Consider the following 17612-nt stretch of genomic DNA (forward strand, 5'->3'; position numbering starts at 1 on the left):
AGTTAAATCAGAATATAAATGGATTTCCTCAAATTTTGTAACACACAGGGTTCAGCATTGCATCATTGTTTTTTTGAAGTCGGACTGAAAACCAACACAGGGTTCACTTCATAAATATATTTCCTATACAAAGAAATGTTTTTATGCACACTGATGAGAACATATTCTCAGCAGTATTTTCAGTTTGAACTTTTTCCTCTTTATGGTTTTAAGATTAAGAATATTAATATCCTACTTTCAAAATACCTACATGATGGGAGGTAAACTAAATGCTGCAAATTGCTGGACTGATAAAGGAGACTGTTTTGATTAACCAACTAACCAACTTTCCACTTTTCTGTTGTTTTTTTGTCCAAAGGCTGATTTAGTAATGAGATAGTATTTGATTGCAAAACAAGAATGAATTTTTGGGTTTATGCAGATCCTAAAGAAAGAGGAAATGCATGTTGTAATTGTTGAAAAGCTGTAGTCTCTCCCCAATAGAATTGCACACCTAAGACCTTTCTGGCACACTGAGTCATTTCACAAGCACCAAAGCCAGAAGCAAAAGTCGCATCGAAGAGCACAGATCACACCAAAAATTTCTAGCCCTAGATCTGAATCAATCAGTTATGGTCAAAACTGGAACTAATTTCAGTGGAACCAGTATTTCATTCCTGATGCTGCTTGTTGTGTGATTTATGTTTAGTGGGAATTCAGACAAAATTCAAATTAATCAAATTAAAAATAAAATTAACTCATCAGATGCTATCATAACAAGACAGGACATATGCTACTTATGGTAACAGTTGTATAAGAAATGCCAGTCCATTATCCTGTGCTGACCAGAACCAGTTTGTTACAAAGATATAACAAAGACAACCAATTGCTAGTAAATACAAGCTTAAATCTAGCAAAACAACTCTGCTATGGGGAGAAATCCAGAAAGTGGGATCCAGAGTGGTGTGTTAGGGACCATGACTCCCAGTACAGTGCACAGGGAAAATTAGGCACTTCGGGTATTGCCTAGAGACAATGAATAGGAAACACAGATGATGAGATGCGTTGTAACTTCTCTCTCGAGAAGTAGGCACTTCAGCCCCAAGCAAGTGGCTCTCTCCACAGGACATTCAGACTACAAAATGCTTTCTAAAATTTCAGTATTCGAATTGGAAAGGTTTACTCATTTCTTCTTGAAGGAGGAGAAAGAATAACCAGTTTCAGCAACAGCATACTGGAGTCAAAGTATTAGCTCAGATAGTCAGAGTTTAATTCCTTTTCATACTGAAAATGGTTGTAATCCTGATCTTGTCCTACCCCACCGAGTGTTCCACCATCAAACGACAGGCAGCCTGCCTGTGAGTGCTGCCTTACAAACATGGCATTAGGTGCTTGGGAACCTGGTGTACTAAACTACCACATATCTACTTTTTAACGGCTCTCTAAAATGTTTCTGAGTGGCTTTTTTTTCTTGTCCACCAGATGAGTTCAGATCAGAAGGGTGGGTTTCAAAGATTGCCACTGCTAGGCAGATTCATGCGGATACAGCGTTTATACCATTGTCATGTGCATCTAAAGGTACAGGAAATGTGCAGCCTAGGACAGATCTGTGAATCTACGCAAGTGAGAGAGAGTACAGTTCTACTTTTTTTAGCTTGTGAAAGGTTTAGTATGTGTTAATAAATATAAAAATCTTTTGTATGCTCAACAACAAAATTCCATAATTTATAGTAGTTTTTCTAATATATATTTTATTATCACATATGTACAACAGGCTGGCTTTCAAGAATAGCCTTAAAAAGCATAAGCAACAGAGTAGTTCATCTGTGACTTTTATAATGGACCATAAATGTTTCAGAAGAATGGTCTGGCGAGGGACTTCTTGACTCACGTTTTGTTCTGCAGGCTCTGAAAACAAAGAATGTGCATGTATTTAACAATAAACTATAGAGCTTTTGGTTTGAACTTTGGCTTAATTGACATCAGTGGCAAAATTCCCCTCTTTTTATGATGAACACTGTGGGATAAAATAATTCCTTCACCGTTATTAATGTACTGTTCTTTCTTCCATCCCCTGTATTCTTTAAATCTGAGTTTTATTTATATTCTGATATTCCTGTAACTGCAAATATAAAGAGAAAGCCTCTGTTGCCATATATCCTTGACTTGCCTTTTGCATTTTTCTGCATGATTCCTCTTTGATCTGCCTCTGAATTTAATAATGAAATTTGACTCAATGTCCCTCCCACTATATATAGCTCCTGCTACATCATGTTCTGTTACCTATCATCTGACAGTGTAATTCTTGAAATCTGGCCATTTAATTTGGTCCAAGAAAATGTATCATTTAAGAAAAGGCATGTTCATTTGACTAAGTGAATACACATTTCTGTTTTCTTACCAAGCATTGGTGTACGGGCAGTTTCTCATACTGTGTGTGGGGGAATGTTTACAGAATCCTATCAGCAAAAATGGCATTTGGCAAGAATATTAACTACAATAGCAGCATTCACGGTTCGGTTTCTAAATATGTTATAATGCTGCATATTCTCATTTCCTTTCTGCATTACCTCTGCCTGCTACAGGGCTAGGAAGGTAGCCTCGCAGAATTTTTGAATCCAGATTTCACCTTCCCCTGCCATGGGACAGGAAATGAAACCTCCTGAAGCCTGGGATCTCTGCATGAATGGAGGGCATTGTAGATACGCATCGTATTTCACTCCTCCCTGCTGACACCCGCAATGTCAGTTCTTTCCATCACTGGGGCATGCTGGACTGTTTTTAAAGACAATCGCAGTACCAGCCTCTTAACTGAGTCAAAACATTTTATTTTCTGCTTTTCCAATTTTCTAAACCCAATGATTAATATCCCTACCAAATTACCTGATCTTTAGGAGAGTCAACAGGACTATTCCTAGGATGAGAACTATGCAGGAGGAATAGGCAATAATGTAGACTGTTTCACCTATAAGTAAAAAACAGAAAACAGACATGAAACATTTACTTCTTCAGTAATAAGAATCACATTTGAGATCTGAATTGGAATGCATATATATGTAAGCTAAATTAGCTATCAATTCTGACATAAGTAATTAAAAGGAGGAAAAAGACCTAGATGGTATGCCAATGGTAGGAATAACTCTTCCTTCACCAGTTGGTGCAAAATCATTTTCAGACTCCTTTTAGTAAATACCAGCTCCAATAGCACTTTATATGTGTAGCACTACCTTTTACTCTACTCTAGGGGAACAGCTTGTTACTTTGATTTGTGTTTTGGAGTATTCTCCCCATTGATGTTAAGGTGTTAATTTTATTCTGTGTATCAGAGGAGACCTGGCTCTTACTTACCTGCTAGGCCTCCTTTCCTTTTTCACATATTACGATAATTCCAGTGTGCAGCAATACTTGATCTAGAATCAAATTAATGTAAAATGGGATCTAACACTGTATTTCTGGGCCCCGTGCCCATGGAGTTTCGTCTTTCTCTTAGGCTTCTCACCAAAAAGTCACTTAGGTGGCTTATGTGCTAAAAATTCCAACTGTTGAAAAACTGGGAGTTGTTTCAACTTTTGTTTTCCAAATGAGGAGAAACTTATTTTTCCTGAAGGAATGAATCCATCAGTTTTGATCAAATATTCTGAAGAAAATGTTTCAGTTGAGAGTGTAACATAAGCCCTGAACCTGGGATGGAGAGGTGCAGAGGTCAGATGACTTGACAGGAGGACTCAAATCCAGAGCCGCAAGCATAAAACATGAGACCTTTCTGTTACTTTCCGGTTGCACTGATTCTGTTGTGTTTATACCATTAAATAAGTTTTGTTTATACAGGAACTGAAATGCAGAGGGCCTTAACTGTTCCCAAGCTGCTCCACCTTACATAGTCAGGGAAACATACACCAAGGAAGAGATGGATTCCCGGCCCCATCACTGGGCCATTTATCTGGGCTGTGAGAAGGCCAAATTCTGGTCTCTGAATCAGTTATCAGTTATTATACGTTCTGTGCATATCATAGAATCATAGAATCATCAAGGCTGGAAAAGACCCTTAAGATCATCGAGTCCAACTGTCAACCTATCACTGCCAAGTCCATCTATACCATGTCTTCAAGCACCATATCTATCCATTCTTTAAATACCTCCAGGGATGGAGACTCAACCACTTCCCTGGGCAGCCTGTTCCAATGCTTGACCACCCTCTCAGTGAAGAAGTTTTTCCTAATGTCTAGCCTAAACCTCCCCTGGCGCAGCTTGAGGCCATTTCCTCTCGTTCTATCACTCATTACTAGGGAGAAGAGGCCGACCCCCACCTCGCTACAACCTCCTTTCAGGTAGTTGTAGAGAGCAATAAGGTCTCCCCTCAGCCTCCTTTTCTCCAGGCTAAATAACCCCAGTTCCCTCAGCCGCTCCCCATAAGACTTGTGCTCTAGACCCTTCACCAACTTCGTTGGTGCACACACAGGACCTAAATGAGAAATTTCTGTATACACTACACGTATGCAATGGGTGTAGTGTATAGTGTAGTACAAACTACAGGTGCTATGGATACTGGAGCAGCTCCAGTAAGACAGAATGAATATATATTCTACAACGAGGCAAGCAATGGGCAAGAGCTGAGCAGGAGGTTGGACCTGCCTGGTTTTTATTGCAGGATGCCACTCACTTTTTCTCAAAAAGCTATCCAAAAGTCAAGTTTTCCAATAAAAGAAAAATGAAGGCAATGATTGAACTGTTACAAGTTGCACAGAATGAACATATCACTTAATGCAGAAAGCTACTGTAAGGTATTTAATGTGGTGAATTTTTGAAGGAAGAGGGGCGAGGTCCATCTTAGTCTCAGTGCAGAACTGCTAATATACATTAAAAAAATAGATCAGCAATTGGCCCTCTCAAGTTACAACATTTCTTTAAGATGATGAGTTTTAGGAAAAGAAGAATTTTTAGGCTTTTTTTGAAGTTTCTGAATCTTAATTGTACACTTAGTCATTTTTTAAAACTTTCTACAACTGCAGGAGCAGTTGTAGGGGCAAAAGTTTCCTACTTTTTTGAAGTGGAAAGTGAGGTTCACAGATATTTAAGGCAAATAGAAGTTTTTAAAGTACATCACTTACCACAAGACTAGGAAAATTCTTAAGAGCAACAGTCATGGATGGTTAAAAATGGGCTAATATAATTTTACCAAAACATTGTAATATTTTTCTTTAAAAAGTTGGAAAAGATGCTTCATTTTGATAAAACAAAACACTCTGAAATGATCAAATGAAACAAAAATGTTCTATTTTTTGTCAAGATATTATAAAATGCTATGTTTTTGGTGAAATAATTGCTGGTAAAAGAGATGTTGATTATAACATTTTCAGTTCTGTGGGGAACACAAGAAAGATGTTAATGATGAGATCATGCTAGAAGCCATGTATTTTCTCTTACTTTCTGAGAAGTGAGGGAATTTTTAAGGCTAGGAGAGGGCACAATTTTGTGGCTGAAGAGCTAATTCTTCATTTTATATATTCTTTGTGGTTTAACTACTTGAGTGTGCTTATTCATCTTCCCTTAAAAATGTTGCGGTGTGTGTTTCTTGGTAGGTGCTCTTCTTTGAAAATCCAAAGGATATTTTATATAAATTTTAACTATTAATCTATATCCAACCAGTTCTTGAAATGTGAAATAGTACTAGGGAAGTTAAGAAAAATAGATATGAAATTTTGGCTCTGTTCATTCCAAATCTTGTCCATGAAAACTACCAGAATCCACATTTCAATTCCTGTATGACATAACGGGCTGTATTATCTCATTTTGATCTCTGTGTACATGGTATTGATCATCTGAACATGATCCAACTAACAACAAGTTAAGGCTTAAAAAACAGTGCCCTAAATGAACAATAAAAACACTGACAGAAATTAGGCACGTTTGTAATTATGGATCAGTAAACAACCTTAGCTCTCATGCTGTATACCCATTCACAGTTCACTGGAATCATAGAATCATTTATGTTGGAAAAGACCTTTAAGATCATCGAGTCCAACTGTCCAGCCTGCTCTGGAGAGCAGATAGATCCATCACAAGCATTAAAAACATGATTAACAGTTAGAATAATTTCCTGTTCCTAGCAGAAGTGGTAAAAAATGTAGTGTACATAACATGCCTATGTCATTACTCTGCTAAGAAATAGCTGTCCCTATTTCAGTACTTCCGTTCAACTGACTGAGGTGCAGAAGAGCAAACCTGGTTTGGGTTCTCTGATTAGATGGAGAAAGGGATACAAATATCTGTATGTACCGTGCAGAAAGAAAGGCACACACGGTGTCTAAAGACACATAATAGAAGGTGGCTAAAATACGAGATGTTTCCAGCTTGGTCCTGCAGGGAGTGAATCAACACAAGTGGAGAGCAGTCATTTGCAAGGAGAAGGGCTGCGAGGTGCTGGGAGGACTGCTCTGTCCCATGGAGGAGGCCTGTAGTCATGAGAAGCTCATGGACCTTCTCCCCTTGGGGCAGGCCCCATAGGCCTATAGCAGGGCCACTGTGGCTGCGTGATGCATATCCTGCCCTTCCTAGGATGGGCTGCAAACCTCAGGGACACAACGACTGGGGCTGCAGATACCACTGAAGCACTAGCTGGAGCTGTCTACATAGACACACGGACATTTCCAATGATGAAGTTTGGTAGAGTATAGTTGTGGGCTCAGCAGCTGGAACAATTAGTGGGATTAGACTCTTGTGTAAATCTACCTGCTTATGTATACATAGTGAAATGGCTGTGAATATTCATTGGACAGATTAATTCTGGCTGGTGCTCAGAGGTTTCTTGGCTACCCGCAGCTTGTCACAGGCTTTTTTCTACATTTATAAAACAATTGGATTGACAATGTTTCATACCTTACAAATTAAAGTTGCTGGAGCTGAACTAATCTCAGTTCCCACAGCAGCTGGTATAATTATAGATAAACCCTGCCAATTACTTGTTTATCTAGATTCTCAGCACGGAGAAACTCCTCAGTAGGAAATATATGATAACTCTACAATTTAAGACGAAATGAGATTAATTTCAACAGTTTTGCGTCAAGCCTAATTTTATTGTATCTTACAAGAACAGGATAAGAGTTCTGTATTCCTAGCTTTCTCTTCCAGCCAAAAAATACTTTAGCTCCAAAGCTCTATGCTGGTGAAAGTAAATGCTTATCTTCACACATGAATCATTTTTCAAATTAAAGTGTGGGAAGCAATCTTTTGAATTATGTGGATCTGTAAAATCATGAAGATAATTTGCATAAGAAAGTCAAAACCAGGCTGAAAGTACATAACTAAGTAGGCAATAACAGCCTAGTTTGAAGTTTGGAGAATTTTTGTTTGATTTATCACTTTTTGATGTCATTTCCAAAGTGACATAAAATTCTGTCCTGATCTAAGCTTGCAGCAAAAGTCTCATTAAGTTTTATATGGTTAGGACTCTGCCCACATCACATCTTGTTAACAGGGTTGTATCAGCCCACAGATGACTGGGTTGGCCTGTACCCTGCTGGGTATGTGTGTGAGTGTAAATGCCGTCAAGATTTTTACACAATCCTGTTATCATATGGTTGCACCAAAAGCTGGAATAATATTCTTCCAACTAAACAGGGTTATATTTATTTGCAAATATATATGAATATATGTATATATGTTTAGATTTATTATTTATTATGAAAGACTCCTTTTATTAAAACCAGTCTTATCCAATGGCATGATTTGCAATGCCACTGAATAGAATGGAGAAATCTTACTGTTTTTTTGAACAGTAAGTGTTTTTTTGAATTATAAAATCAAGAAAAAGTTAAAGAAATAGTGAGTATCTTCTGAGCACGTTCATCTGTAGACGGTCATTAGTTTGAACTGGTGAAAGACATCCTTGTATCTTTCAAAGACAAGCCACCTAAAGGATTCTTCTGAGATTTTGATACAGGGAAAAGACATTGGCAAATTGTATCTCCTGCTTTCCAAGCAGAAAATAGCCAAGAAGCAAATATCTTCAAATATCTTCACACACACCAAAGGCCATATTTGACAACTTAACCATTTTGCCTCTGCGCCCTGGGATTCTTCTTGGGATTTGATTTCAGTAAAGATAAATATTTTGCAGAGATGATAACTCCCTTTGCAGCCTGAGTAATGCACATTTACTAGCATGTGAATGTAGGATACCAAGTTAGAGTTTTCACAGCGGGATTTATGAAACAATTTGAAATATGTTTTTTATCATCAGGTAGATATCCTGAATCAGATTCTTCTCCTTGACCTGGCTTCCTATGAGACATTTATAGCTTAGAGAGTTCTCATCTAGTGCACATGACAGCTCCAATAGAAGGAATATTTTATTGTATGGTTTAGGCTGGTCAGCATTCTTTTTATGATGGCCTCTTTAAGGCCATCCAAAATTCTGTTAAGAGTTCAAGGACAGGTTTTTGGAAAGTATTCAGACTTCAGTGGGAACAGAATTAACTAGGTGCAGGCTGCTTTTTGCAAACATTTATCTGAGTCTCTGAGGGAAACGTGTAATACATTTTGCCCACTGAAAGGGTCTGCAGTTGGAACTACTCACAGGGGTGAAATATCTCCTATTTTACATTTTCTCACATAGAGCAGGATTTCTTGCATTATAACTTGCATTATTTAACCACTAGAGTCTCGTTCCAGCTAGTGATTCAGGCTCCCTCTGTAGTTGGCAAAGAGAAGCCAACACTTCCAGCAAAGACAGTCTGAAGAGGTGGGATTAATCTTTCTCTGAGGGTCCCTGACTTTCTTCTCCGGCTACACAGAGCACTTGGATGGCATGCATGATTCTTAAGTAATTTTAATGCTAAAATTACAGCTGAATGCTTATTTATTGACATATAGGTCTCAGGAATCCCATTCCCATGAATCTATGTTTATACTTCCCAGGTTGCCCACTTCAGCAATAGTTGAAGGATGGAGATGACAGAAGTCCCTTCATTTTGTATTGCATGCAGAGCCTGAATTATTTTTTCACTGCTAAAGGTGTTCAGTTCTGAGAACTAATTCATAGTAATGTCTGCAGTATTGTAATCTGCCCCATGCAAGGTAGAACAGGTCATTCTCATTAGAGTCGATATTTGTGCATTAAGCTCTTTAGTGTTCTCCCTCTGTAACTGGGTCCTTCAAAAGGAAACATAAAATTAATATTATTTCAACCATGAGAAAATTTGTATATTAATTCAATATCCTTTAACTTTATGTGACTTAATTGCTTACTGTAAATGCATGGAAATAAAACCAGATGCAGCTCTTCAGCCCATGGGATATCATGATCCACAATTACGTGCCCTTCTGTTGCATGAGAAGGTAAAGTCTGATGGAGTGTAACACAAGCCCCTTCTCAGACCACTTACTGTGGGTTCCTAATTTCGTTGTTGCAACTACTATGCACAAAAAGTCAAGAGATAGGGGAGAAGTAGGTGTGACATCAAAGCTAATAATTTGTATTACACATTATGACTACTACTCTCTAATGACTGTATGGAGAGTCAAGCTCTGGCGGGCTTAATAGCTTAATTTTCCCCAATTATAATATAGTGGTTGTGAGACATGTATTTCAAAACCACTTATCAGAGAAATTGGTTTAGTCTCATTATCTTTATTTTGTGGTTATATAAGCTAAGCCAAACAGGTAGAGAGAATTTTCCACATTATGTTGAATGGGGGAGCAACAGGTAGAGCTCACTTGCCTGTACCCACCCAAGGGAGCCAACCTTTAATCTTTCGTATCATACATGAGGGAAATTTCAAGAGTATTTCTATTAAAATCATGGAGTAGTTTGCCCAAACTCACCATTAGTTGAAGGAGAATGGAGCTGTGCTCTGGAAAGCTTTTCTCCTGGCATTTCTGTATTTACCCAATGAAAACCTTTCTTCTTAATGGAAATTTGACCTGAATATTGGAAACAAAATATCCATCCAAAATATTGCTTTAAAATAATAATTTAAGTGAACATTGCTCTTTTTGGTATTTTAATAAGAGTCACAGAATTTATAAAGGCAGATATTTAAAAATATTGTTTACTGATACTCAATGAACAAAGTGAATGAGCAAATGACAGTTCTTCCTTTGACATCTCAGTTAAACCTCCCCTGTAGCTTGTCTTGTGGGGAACAAGTGTGCTTTAAAAATATTCCCTGCCTCAAAACAGCTTAAATTCTCTTTTCACATAAACTATTTCAGAAATAGGTCCACCAAAAGAATTGGGCCCACCAAACCAATATAGAAGTGATGAGAAATGGGTAGTAGGTTGAAGTAATTTCCAAAAAGCAGAGCTTATTCTCCAAATGAATTGCTAGACCTCAATCAACTCTTTCACAAAGGCCTGGCCTCTTAGTAGGCATAATTTCATGAATGTATCTGAAAATAGATATCTTGTGTTGAAATGAAAAATAAAAGGTCTACCTAAGTAGAACAGTTCACATAGTAAGGGGCTAAACCATACAAGACTATGCACGGTCACTCACATGAACTGTACGCTGAGAAATTTTTTATTCCCTAGAGGCATGAAAACAATATGACAAAGGCTCATGTTTGCAGCCTGGAACATTGTCTAAACAGCAACGGACTAAATCTCCTTGTAATGTATTATTTCTGTGAGATCCAAAAATACAACCCAGAGTTAAAATATTTTGGAAACTTTTTACTTTCTCTCACTGGCATTTTTGCTTATTCCTGTTGTTACACTGATCCTACATTGGCACTGATCCACGCTGTGTCTCGTATAGCAGCCAGTTACTCACAGTTCTTGCCTTTTACTGAGTCTGCAGCAAGCTTTAATCCTGTAAGCACAGCCCCAAGAGCTTGTAGCAAGTCAGTGCCATACAAGAGTAGGAAGATGTGATGGTGTAAACACCACTTTTGCAGGTCTGTTCACACCAGTTCTAGAGGCAAAGATCCCTTTTGCTAGCCCTGGGTATTTGCCTATTCAGAAAGACTTCAATGTTAAAAATCATCACCACTGTAAGCGTGAAAATTATCCAAAGTTCACACCCAAGCGAGATGAATGAGTTAGCAGAAGGGGCTGAATGAAGTCTGCAACAGAGCACTCACTCCATCTCCACTCCACTCACTCAGTCTCTGAACTGCCATGCAGATAATGCCATTTAACACTGTGCCTTACAATCAAACCCATAATCATCTCTCTTCAGTTTAGCTGCATTACAACTAGACATCTAGAAAAAACAAAAGCAAGATTCACTAGACTCTGCAAATGTTCTGTAGAGTAGGTGCCAATCCTTTACTCAGCCAAAGGCCCTGGATCCCCAAATGGTTTTTGTTTAACTAGCAGGAATTCATTGCACCACAATTAGGTTAGGGAAGTTTCCATCACAAAAAAAACATTATTTCATCCTGAGACTGCTTCAGGGAATGGCAAAAACTCAGGAGCAATTATTTGATTATTATGACATGAGTGTCATCTTTTTGCTTTGTAGGTAAAGAATAACTAACACAATGATGTGATCACTCATTTGGACCACTAAATGCAGCCGTAAAGCAAGCAAACAAATAAATAACATTCATCAGCAAAATCACCACCAGTAATCTCAAATCTAAGTGTGTTACGGTATCACTTTTCCAGGGGAGTTGTTATATGATTTTTAATCTTTTCTCAGAGTCTGAATTTTAGTAGTGATTAACTAAGCTTAAGGGCAGTGTTTCAGCAACTTGATTTTAATTTCCTGGGTAGACTTTGAGTGACAAGAAAAAAATTACACCCTTGTCAGTGGTAAAATTTTGGCCACTAAAACTAAAAAATTAGCTAATTCATTCAATGAAATGCATGCATGCAATTAATACATGCTTTTAATAGACAGTCTGTCAGATGGAACTATGAAATAGTCATTGCTTTTCATTGAAATCTTTCGATATAGTTACCTCTCCCAGGCTAGGTTGAGAATATATATAATTACATATAGAAGCTGACTGTCATGGGGTATGATGCATTAGCAAGTAGTAAGAGGATTTATATAGCAAAATAGCTGATGTGATAGATCAGAGATTTGAGAAGGGGGTACTTTGGTCTTTAATCTGGTCCATGGGCTGGATGCCTGGATGTAGCTGGAGTGTTGCAGAGGCAGCAGATGAACCTTCAGGTTCTGTTTTAGGCTGCAGGAGTCCAGGAACCACCCTGTGATGTGGAACCACCCTGTGATGTGACCCACAGCACAATAAGCGGGGACAAACAGTACTTGCTTCAAAGGCACACTCCCAATTCAGACTAAAACATTAATATTTGTTCCTATATTGTCATTCATTGCACTAACAATTCTCTCTTAAATAAAGACTTGGCAAATAAGTAGCCAATTTAGCACATGAAAGGCGTTACTGGTTCTGAGAAAGTACATACATTTCATCTGAGTTAACCCCCATGTTTTTACTGAAGGTCAGATCCTGAAGCCTCCATTCACAGCAGGTTTTTTTTGAGAGGTCCTATTTAAATATTTGAAGTTATTTTCTGTGGAATGAAGCCTGTTGCTAAATGTGTGTAAGCTATACTAATATCTAGACTCCAAGAAGAAAAGAAGGAAAAAACAACATAATATGTCACATTATTTGTAAAAACAGTGTACCAAAGTACATTAAGCCAATGACAGGAAGGCTTTGGACTCTTCTAATCTGCGTAATAGTATAGATCCCAGAACTTACTCTTTTATTGTTATTCCAGCAAATCCATGTAACGAGACATGTAGTCAATTTTATTGATTTACTACTAGTATAAATATTTCCCAAAACCAGAGGAAAAACCTGAACATGCAATTTGTATTTTGATTTGGATTAAAAAAAAACGGAGATATAAATCTTGCTGAAATCAATGGTAGCAAAGATATAGTAAAGATTTGGTGTAAGTCAGCATTTTAATACTCTTTAAAATTAATTATTCTTTAAAGAATATTTTATGTGTTACTTACGTAACTCACTGAAGCAGGATTTGCTGTGAAGCATGTGATGGAAGAGCTCGCACAAAGATTTCTCTGCAGCAGGCAAATTCTGGCAGGTACACTCCACACGCAGCATCGTGCCCCAGTTACTAATGTAGGCTGCTTTGCAATCAGCATTTGCAGAACAGGGCATGTCATCCTTGATTAAAGTTTCAAGACAAGCTTCATCATCGTAGCATTTTTTTGTCACGTGTCTCCAACACTTTGACTGAAAAGTTGTGTATTTTTTCCTGGTGGAAAAAAAAGCAGTATATAATGACAGTTTAAAAACTCTGTAATTTCACAAAAAGACATTGAAGGATCATCATGAAAAGAGAGTGTATTCCCAAGGTACCACTTAAGCCTTAAAAATCACAATATTCAGTGATAGCTGGCCTAAATTCTGTGCTGATTTGCACCTAATTGTTTTGAGTGAAAAACTTGGCTTTACTGAAAAAGTTTTTGAGAAAAAGCAACTGCATGTCTAATCAGCACCTGTGGAGATTTTTTGTGGAGTTATTAATCTGTAGGTATTAATTAGAAACTAATTTATCACTTACATTAAAAGTTGGGGGATGATAAAGGTAAACTGTTGTTTATTGTACATTAATATATTAAAACATTTTTTCCTTAATCATAAAATTAAGTTATTAATTTACTGTTGATATTGTGTAGCTGTTACAAGCAGGTCACATGGAAAAGCATGGACTGTAACAATACTGGCTAGGACGTTACTGTAAGTATTTTCATTACACAAGCCAAGGTTTCAAAGGAGGTGCCACCTCTGTGCTAATGGAATTATTTTTATTCACCTCCTGATTTATAGATATGGCTAGCCATAATTTACAGACTAATTTTGCTAATTATAGCCACTTATTGTCAGTACCAGGAAACATTAATGTTCCCAGAATAATGGGTAATTCAGCAAGTCTCCATTATGATATTACATGTGTACACATGCACATGCACAGACATAAATTTGTAGCCCAATTCTTCTTGACATAAAAAGGGGCAATTCCCACTGACGTCAATCTGAATAGCCTGCAGAGAACTGAAAGCGTCTCTTGGCCTCCTGTTTTGTTGACTGAAGGTTAATTTGAGCACAGCTTTGAGGTAAAATTCAGGTCTAATCCACAAGGGAACTGGTGACTACACTGAAAACCAAAATGGGCCAATTGACCATCTACAAATGCTGGCAATTAAGTAGAACAACAAATATGGGCTAATCCTGTTGCGTGTTTTCTAACAATAAAATCAAATCTGAAAACTGTATTATTCTTCATGAGTTTGGTGGTTTGTGCATGTTTCAGGGCAGCTTTTTTCATGTATCAGTAGGCTTGAGATGAAAAGAATAAGATGAAAATTTTCTGAACGGGCCAAGTTGGTTGTATGGCTGTTGGGTACAAAGGGTCAGACTCTGCAGTGGAAGAGGCAATTACTTTAACCAAACAAACTTTGTCCGGTCTGCCGCACAATTTGTGCAAACTGCTAGAGGGCAAAGGTGCAGACTGGCAGGCGTTATCTGAAGAAAGTGGTAATGAAAATACACAACGGCATAGTTTGTTCAGCAAAAATAGTGTTAAGAGTCATGAAAGAGGCAGAAGTAAAGCCCACACTAGATTCCAGACCTTTCTAGAAATGAACCTTTTCAGTTTACTTGTGGAATTAGTTGTGGAATTACCACAGCTGATGCAGACGTCTGTAAAGATGTCAAACACAAGTGATAATATAAAATAGATACAGTGCAGAAAAAAAATTTGCTATAGATGAGATATATGGCATATATATACAAATTATTGGATCAAATCCTTATTCACAGGCACATTACTAGGCAAAATCTTTCTTCTACTTACCTGCATAACTCATTCTCTTCACACTTGTGGATTACATTCAGACATGATGGGGGTGGAACTGCAGTAACTGCACAGGGCTTGCCATGGAGAAGTTCTTTGGCTCTGTGGCAGGATTCATCAGGCTGGATACAATCACAAAACGCCATCATTTGGGCAACTTCAAAAGGCATGTTTTGATAGAAGAACCTTATGGCTGCTTGGCATTCTTCCATGTTGCACTTTTTATTTACTGAGCAAACCTTAAGGTACAGGGACAACTGTTTGTTACACACTTCATCTTCAACACACTCCTTGTTCACATCCAAACAGGTTCTGTTTGCTGTGTATGCTAAAAAGAATAACAGGTTTTAAAAGGAAATCACAAGAAAACCTTTCTCAAGTGATGATTGGTAGTCATCCTGCCTGCAATGTTCCCATTGAAAACAAGTTTGACTCCCCAAAAGTCTGATCCAGCTCTTCCAGCATTGTCTCTTTTAAGCCTATTGTGTGATCTTCATACTTCCCCCTTCCACTGCTTGGCCCTCATAAGCAGCCCTCCTGCAAGTTTCTGCCCCTGCCAGATAAATAAGGGAGAAGAAAGTGAAAACTGGCAAGGTGGAAGTTTCTTCATGGTATGTTTCAAAAGTTTCTGGAAGCTAGTGGCTAGTGGATACCTGAAACTGCTGAAATCTCTGGCATGTAGTCTCATGCTAGGCTACGTAATAAGTATTGGAGAAAAGAATATAAATGGCATTTCTGTGCTTTTAAAGCTAGTTTAGGCATTTCTAGCCTATGCTATAAACTTCCAAAAAGATCTACATAATTCTGACCCTAAAATGTATATGGGATAAGATTTGCCTCTGTAAATTTAACAGGATCAGGATTGTTACCTGACGTTTTTGGATTCTTATCTACCCAGTAGCTTAACTGAAAATGTATTGGTTCTATTGACTGCCTGCTCTTCAGTAATTTGAATGAAAAGTATTCATTTTAATCTCAAGATACCTTGTACACTATCTGAAAACAGAGCTAAAACCAGTTATTAGGATTCATAAGTAAATTCAGACTTACCTTGTTTGGAGAGAGCAGATAAACTCCATTGTAATTTTGTTTCCATACTAATATTGTCTAGAACAAAAAGATATGGATACAAGCATAAGTCATAAATCATGTCTTAGCTTAGTTTTTAACTTTAAAGTATTGGCTGTGTTGCTGACATAGTGTCAGTAGAAAAAATAAACAAGAATAAAAGAAATTAACTTGACCAAATAGGATCTATCAGCCTGTTAACAAACTCTAAAATCACTGTTATATATATTCATAAGTTTTGGAGTAAAAGCACAGTTTATACTGTTTATACACTGCTGATAACATTCTCTACATAATTATAGATCCTGTGAGCTCAAGAAGAGCTTTTAGACCTGCTCAGCACAGTATGAAGTCAGATTTCTAGTGAATAAAGAAAGGCCAGAGGCCTTAATGTGTTCATCCGTGCACCCAGTTTTCAAGCTCAACTAACTGCATGTCATGATCGAAAGTCAAGGCAGCAGACAATTCTTGCTATCAGAAAATTATTGTTATTGGTCTTACATGTGCTGAAAGATGAGTCAGTGAGGAATAATACCGGCCTGGCTGAACAGAGGGCTTTGGCTGGAACTCAGGAGAAAAAGGAGAGTTTATGACCTTTGGAAGAAGGGGCAGGCAACTCAGGAGGACTACAAGGATGTCGTGAGGTTATGCAGGGAGGAAATTAGAAGGGCTAAAACCCAACTAGAACTCAATATGCCTGCTGCCATAAAAGACAATAAAAAATGTTTCTATAAATACATGAGCAACAAAAGGAGGGCTAAGGAGAATCTCCATCCTTTATTGGATGCGGGGCAAAACATGGCGACAAAGGATGAGGAAAAGGCTGAGGTACTTAATGCCTTCTTTGCCTCAGTCTTTAATAGTCAGACCAGTTGTTCTCAGGGTACCCAGCCCCCTGAGCTGGAAGACAGGGATGGGGAGCAGAAGGAAGCCCCCATAATCCAAGGGGAAATGGTTCGTGACCTGCTACACCACCTAGACACACACAAGTCTGTGGGGCCGGATGGGATCCACCCAAGGGTACTGAGGGAGCTGGTGGAAGTGCTCAGCGACCCACTTTCCATCATCTATCAGCAGTCCTGGCTAACCGCGGAGGTCCCAGCTGACTGGAGGTTAGCAAATATGATGCCCATCTACAAGAAGGGCCGGAAGGAGGATCTGAGAAACTGCAGGCCTGTCAGTCTGACCTCAGTGCCAGGGAAGGTTATGGAGCAGATCATCCTGAGTGTCATCACACGGCACGTACAGGACAACCAGGTGATCAGGCCCAGTCACCATGGGTTTATGAAAGGCAGGTCCTGCTTGACTAACCTGGTCTTCTTCTATGACAAGGTGACTCGCTTAGTGGATGAGGGAAAGGCTGTGGATGTTGTCTACTTGGACTTTAGTAAGGCCTTTGACACTGTCTCCCACAGCATTCTCCTGGAGATCTGGACAGACTGGACAATGGGCCAAGGCCAGATGTAGGAGGTTCAACAAGGGTAAGTGCTGGGTCCTGCACTTGGGTCACAACAACCCCACGGAACGCTACAGGCTTGGGGAAGAGTGGCTGGAGAGCTGCCCAGCAGAAAAGGACCTGGGGGTATTCGTTGACAGCTGGCTGAATATGAGCCAGCAGTGTGCCCAGGTGGCCAAGAAGGCCAATACCATCCTGACTTGTATCAGAAATAGTGAGGCCAGCAGGACTAGGGAAGTGATTGACCCCCTGTACTCGGCACTGGTGAGGCCGCACCTTGAATACTGAGTTCAGTTTTGGGCCCC

The 17612-nt window shown here is 38.6% G+C and overlaps 1 protein-coding gene across 2 annotated transcripts in view; it reads right to left on the reverse strand.

Annotated features, from left to right (window-relative positions):
- Positions 1–1799: 1799 nt before the first annotated feature.
- Positions 1800–17612, reverse strand: part of GFRAL (GDNF family receptor alpha like) — a 28253-nt gene continuing 12440 nt past the window's right edge. For both annotated transcript variants that reach the window (XM_087776754.1, XM_087776753.1), the window contains exons 5-10: positions 15834–15890; positions 14784–15111; positions 12922–13181; positions 9803–9901; positions 2863–2944; positions 1800–1887 (exon numbers count right to left, since the gene is read on the reverse strand). In XM_087776754.1, coding sequence (XP_087632880.1) covers positions 1800–1887; positions 2863–2944; positions 9803–9901; positions 12922–13181; positions 14784–15111; positions 15834–15890 — 914 coding nt within the window. The remainder of the gene's footprint in view (positions 1888–2862; positions 2945–9802; positions 9902–12921; positions 13182–14783; positions 15112–15833; positions 15891–17612) is intronic.

This window comes from Nipponia nippon, unplaced genomic scaffold (assembly GCF_047370975.1).
Source record: "Nipponia nippon isolate SJK-2023a ecotype South Korea unplaced genomic scaffold, ASM4737097v1 scaffold_4, whole genome shotgun sequence".
Classification (NCBI taxonomy): Eukaryota; Metazoa; Chordata; class Aves; order Pelecaniformes; family Threskiornithidae; genus Nipponia; species Nipponia nippon.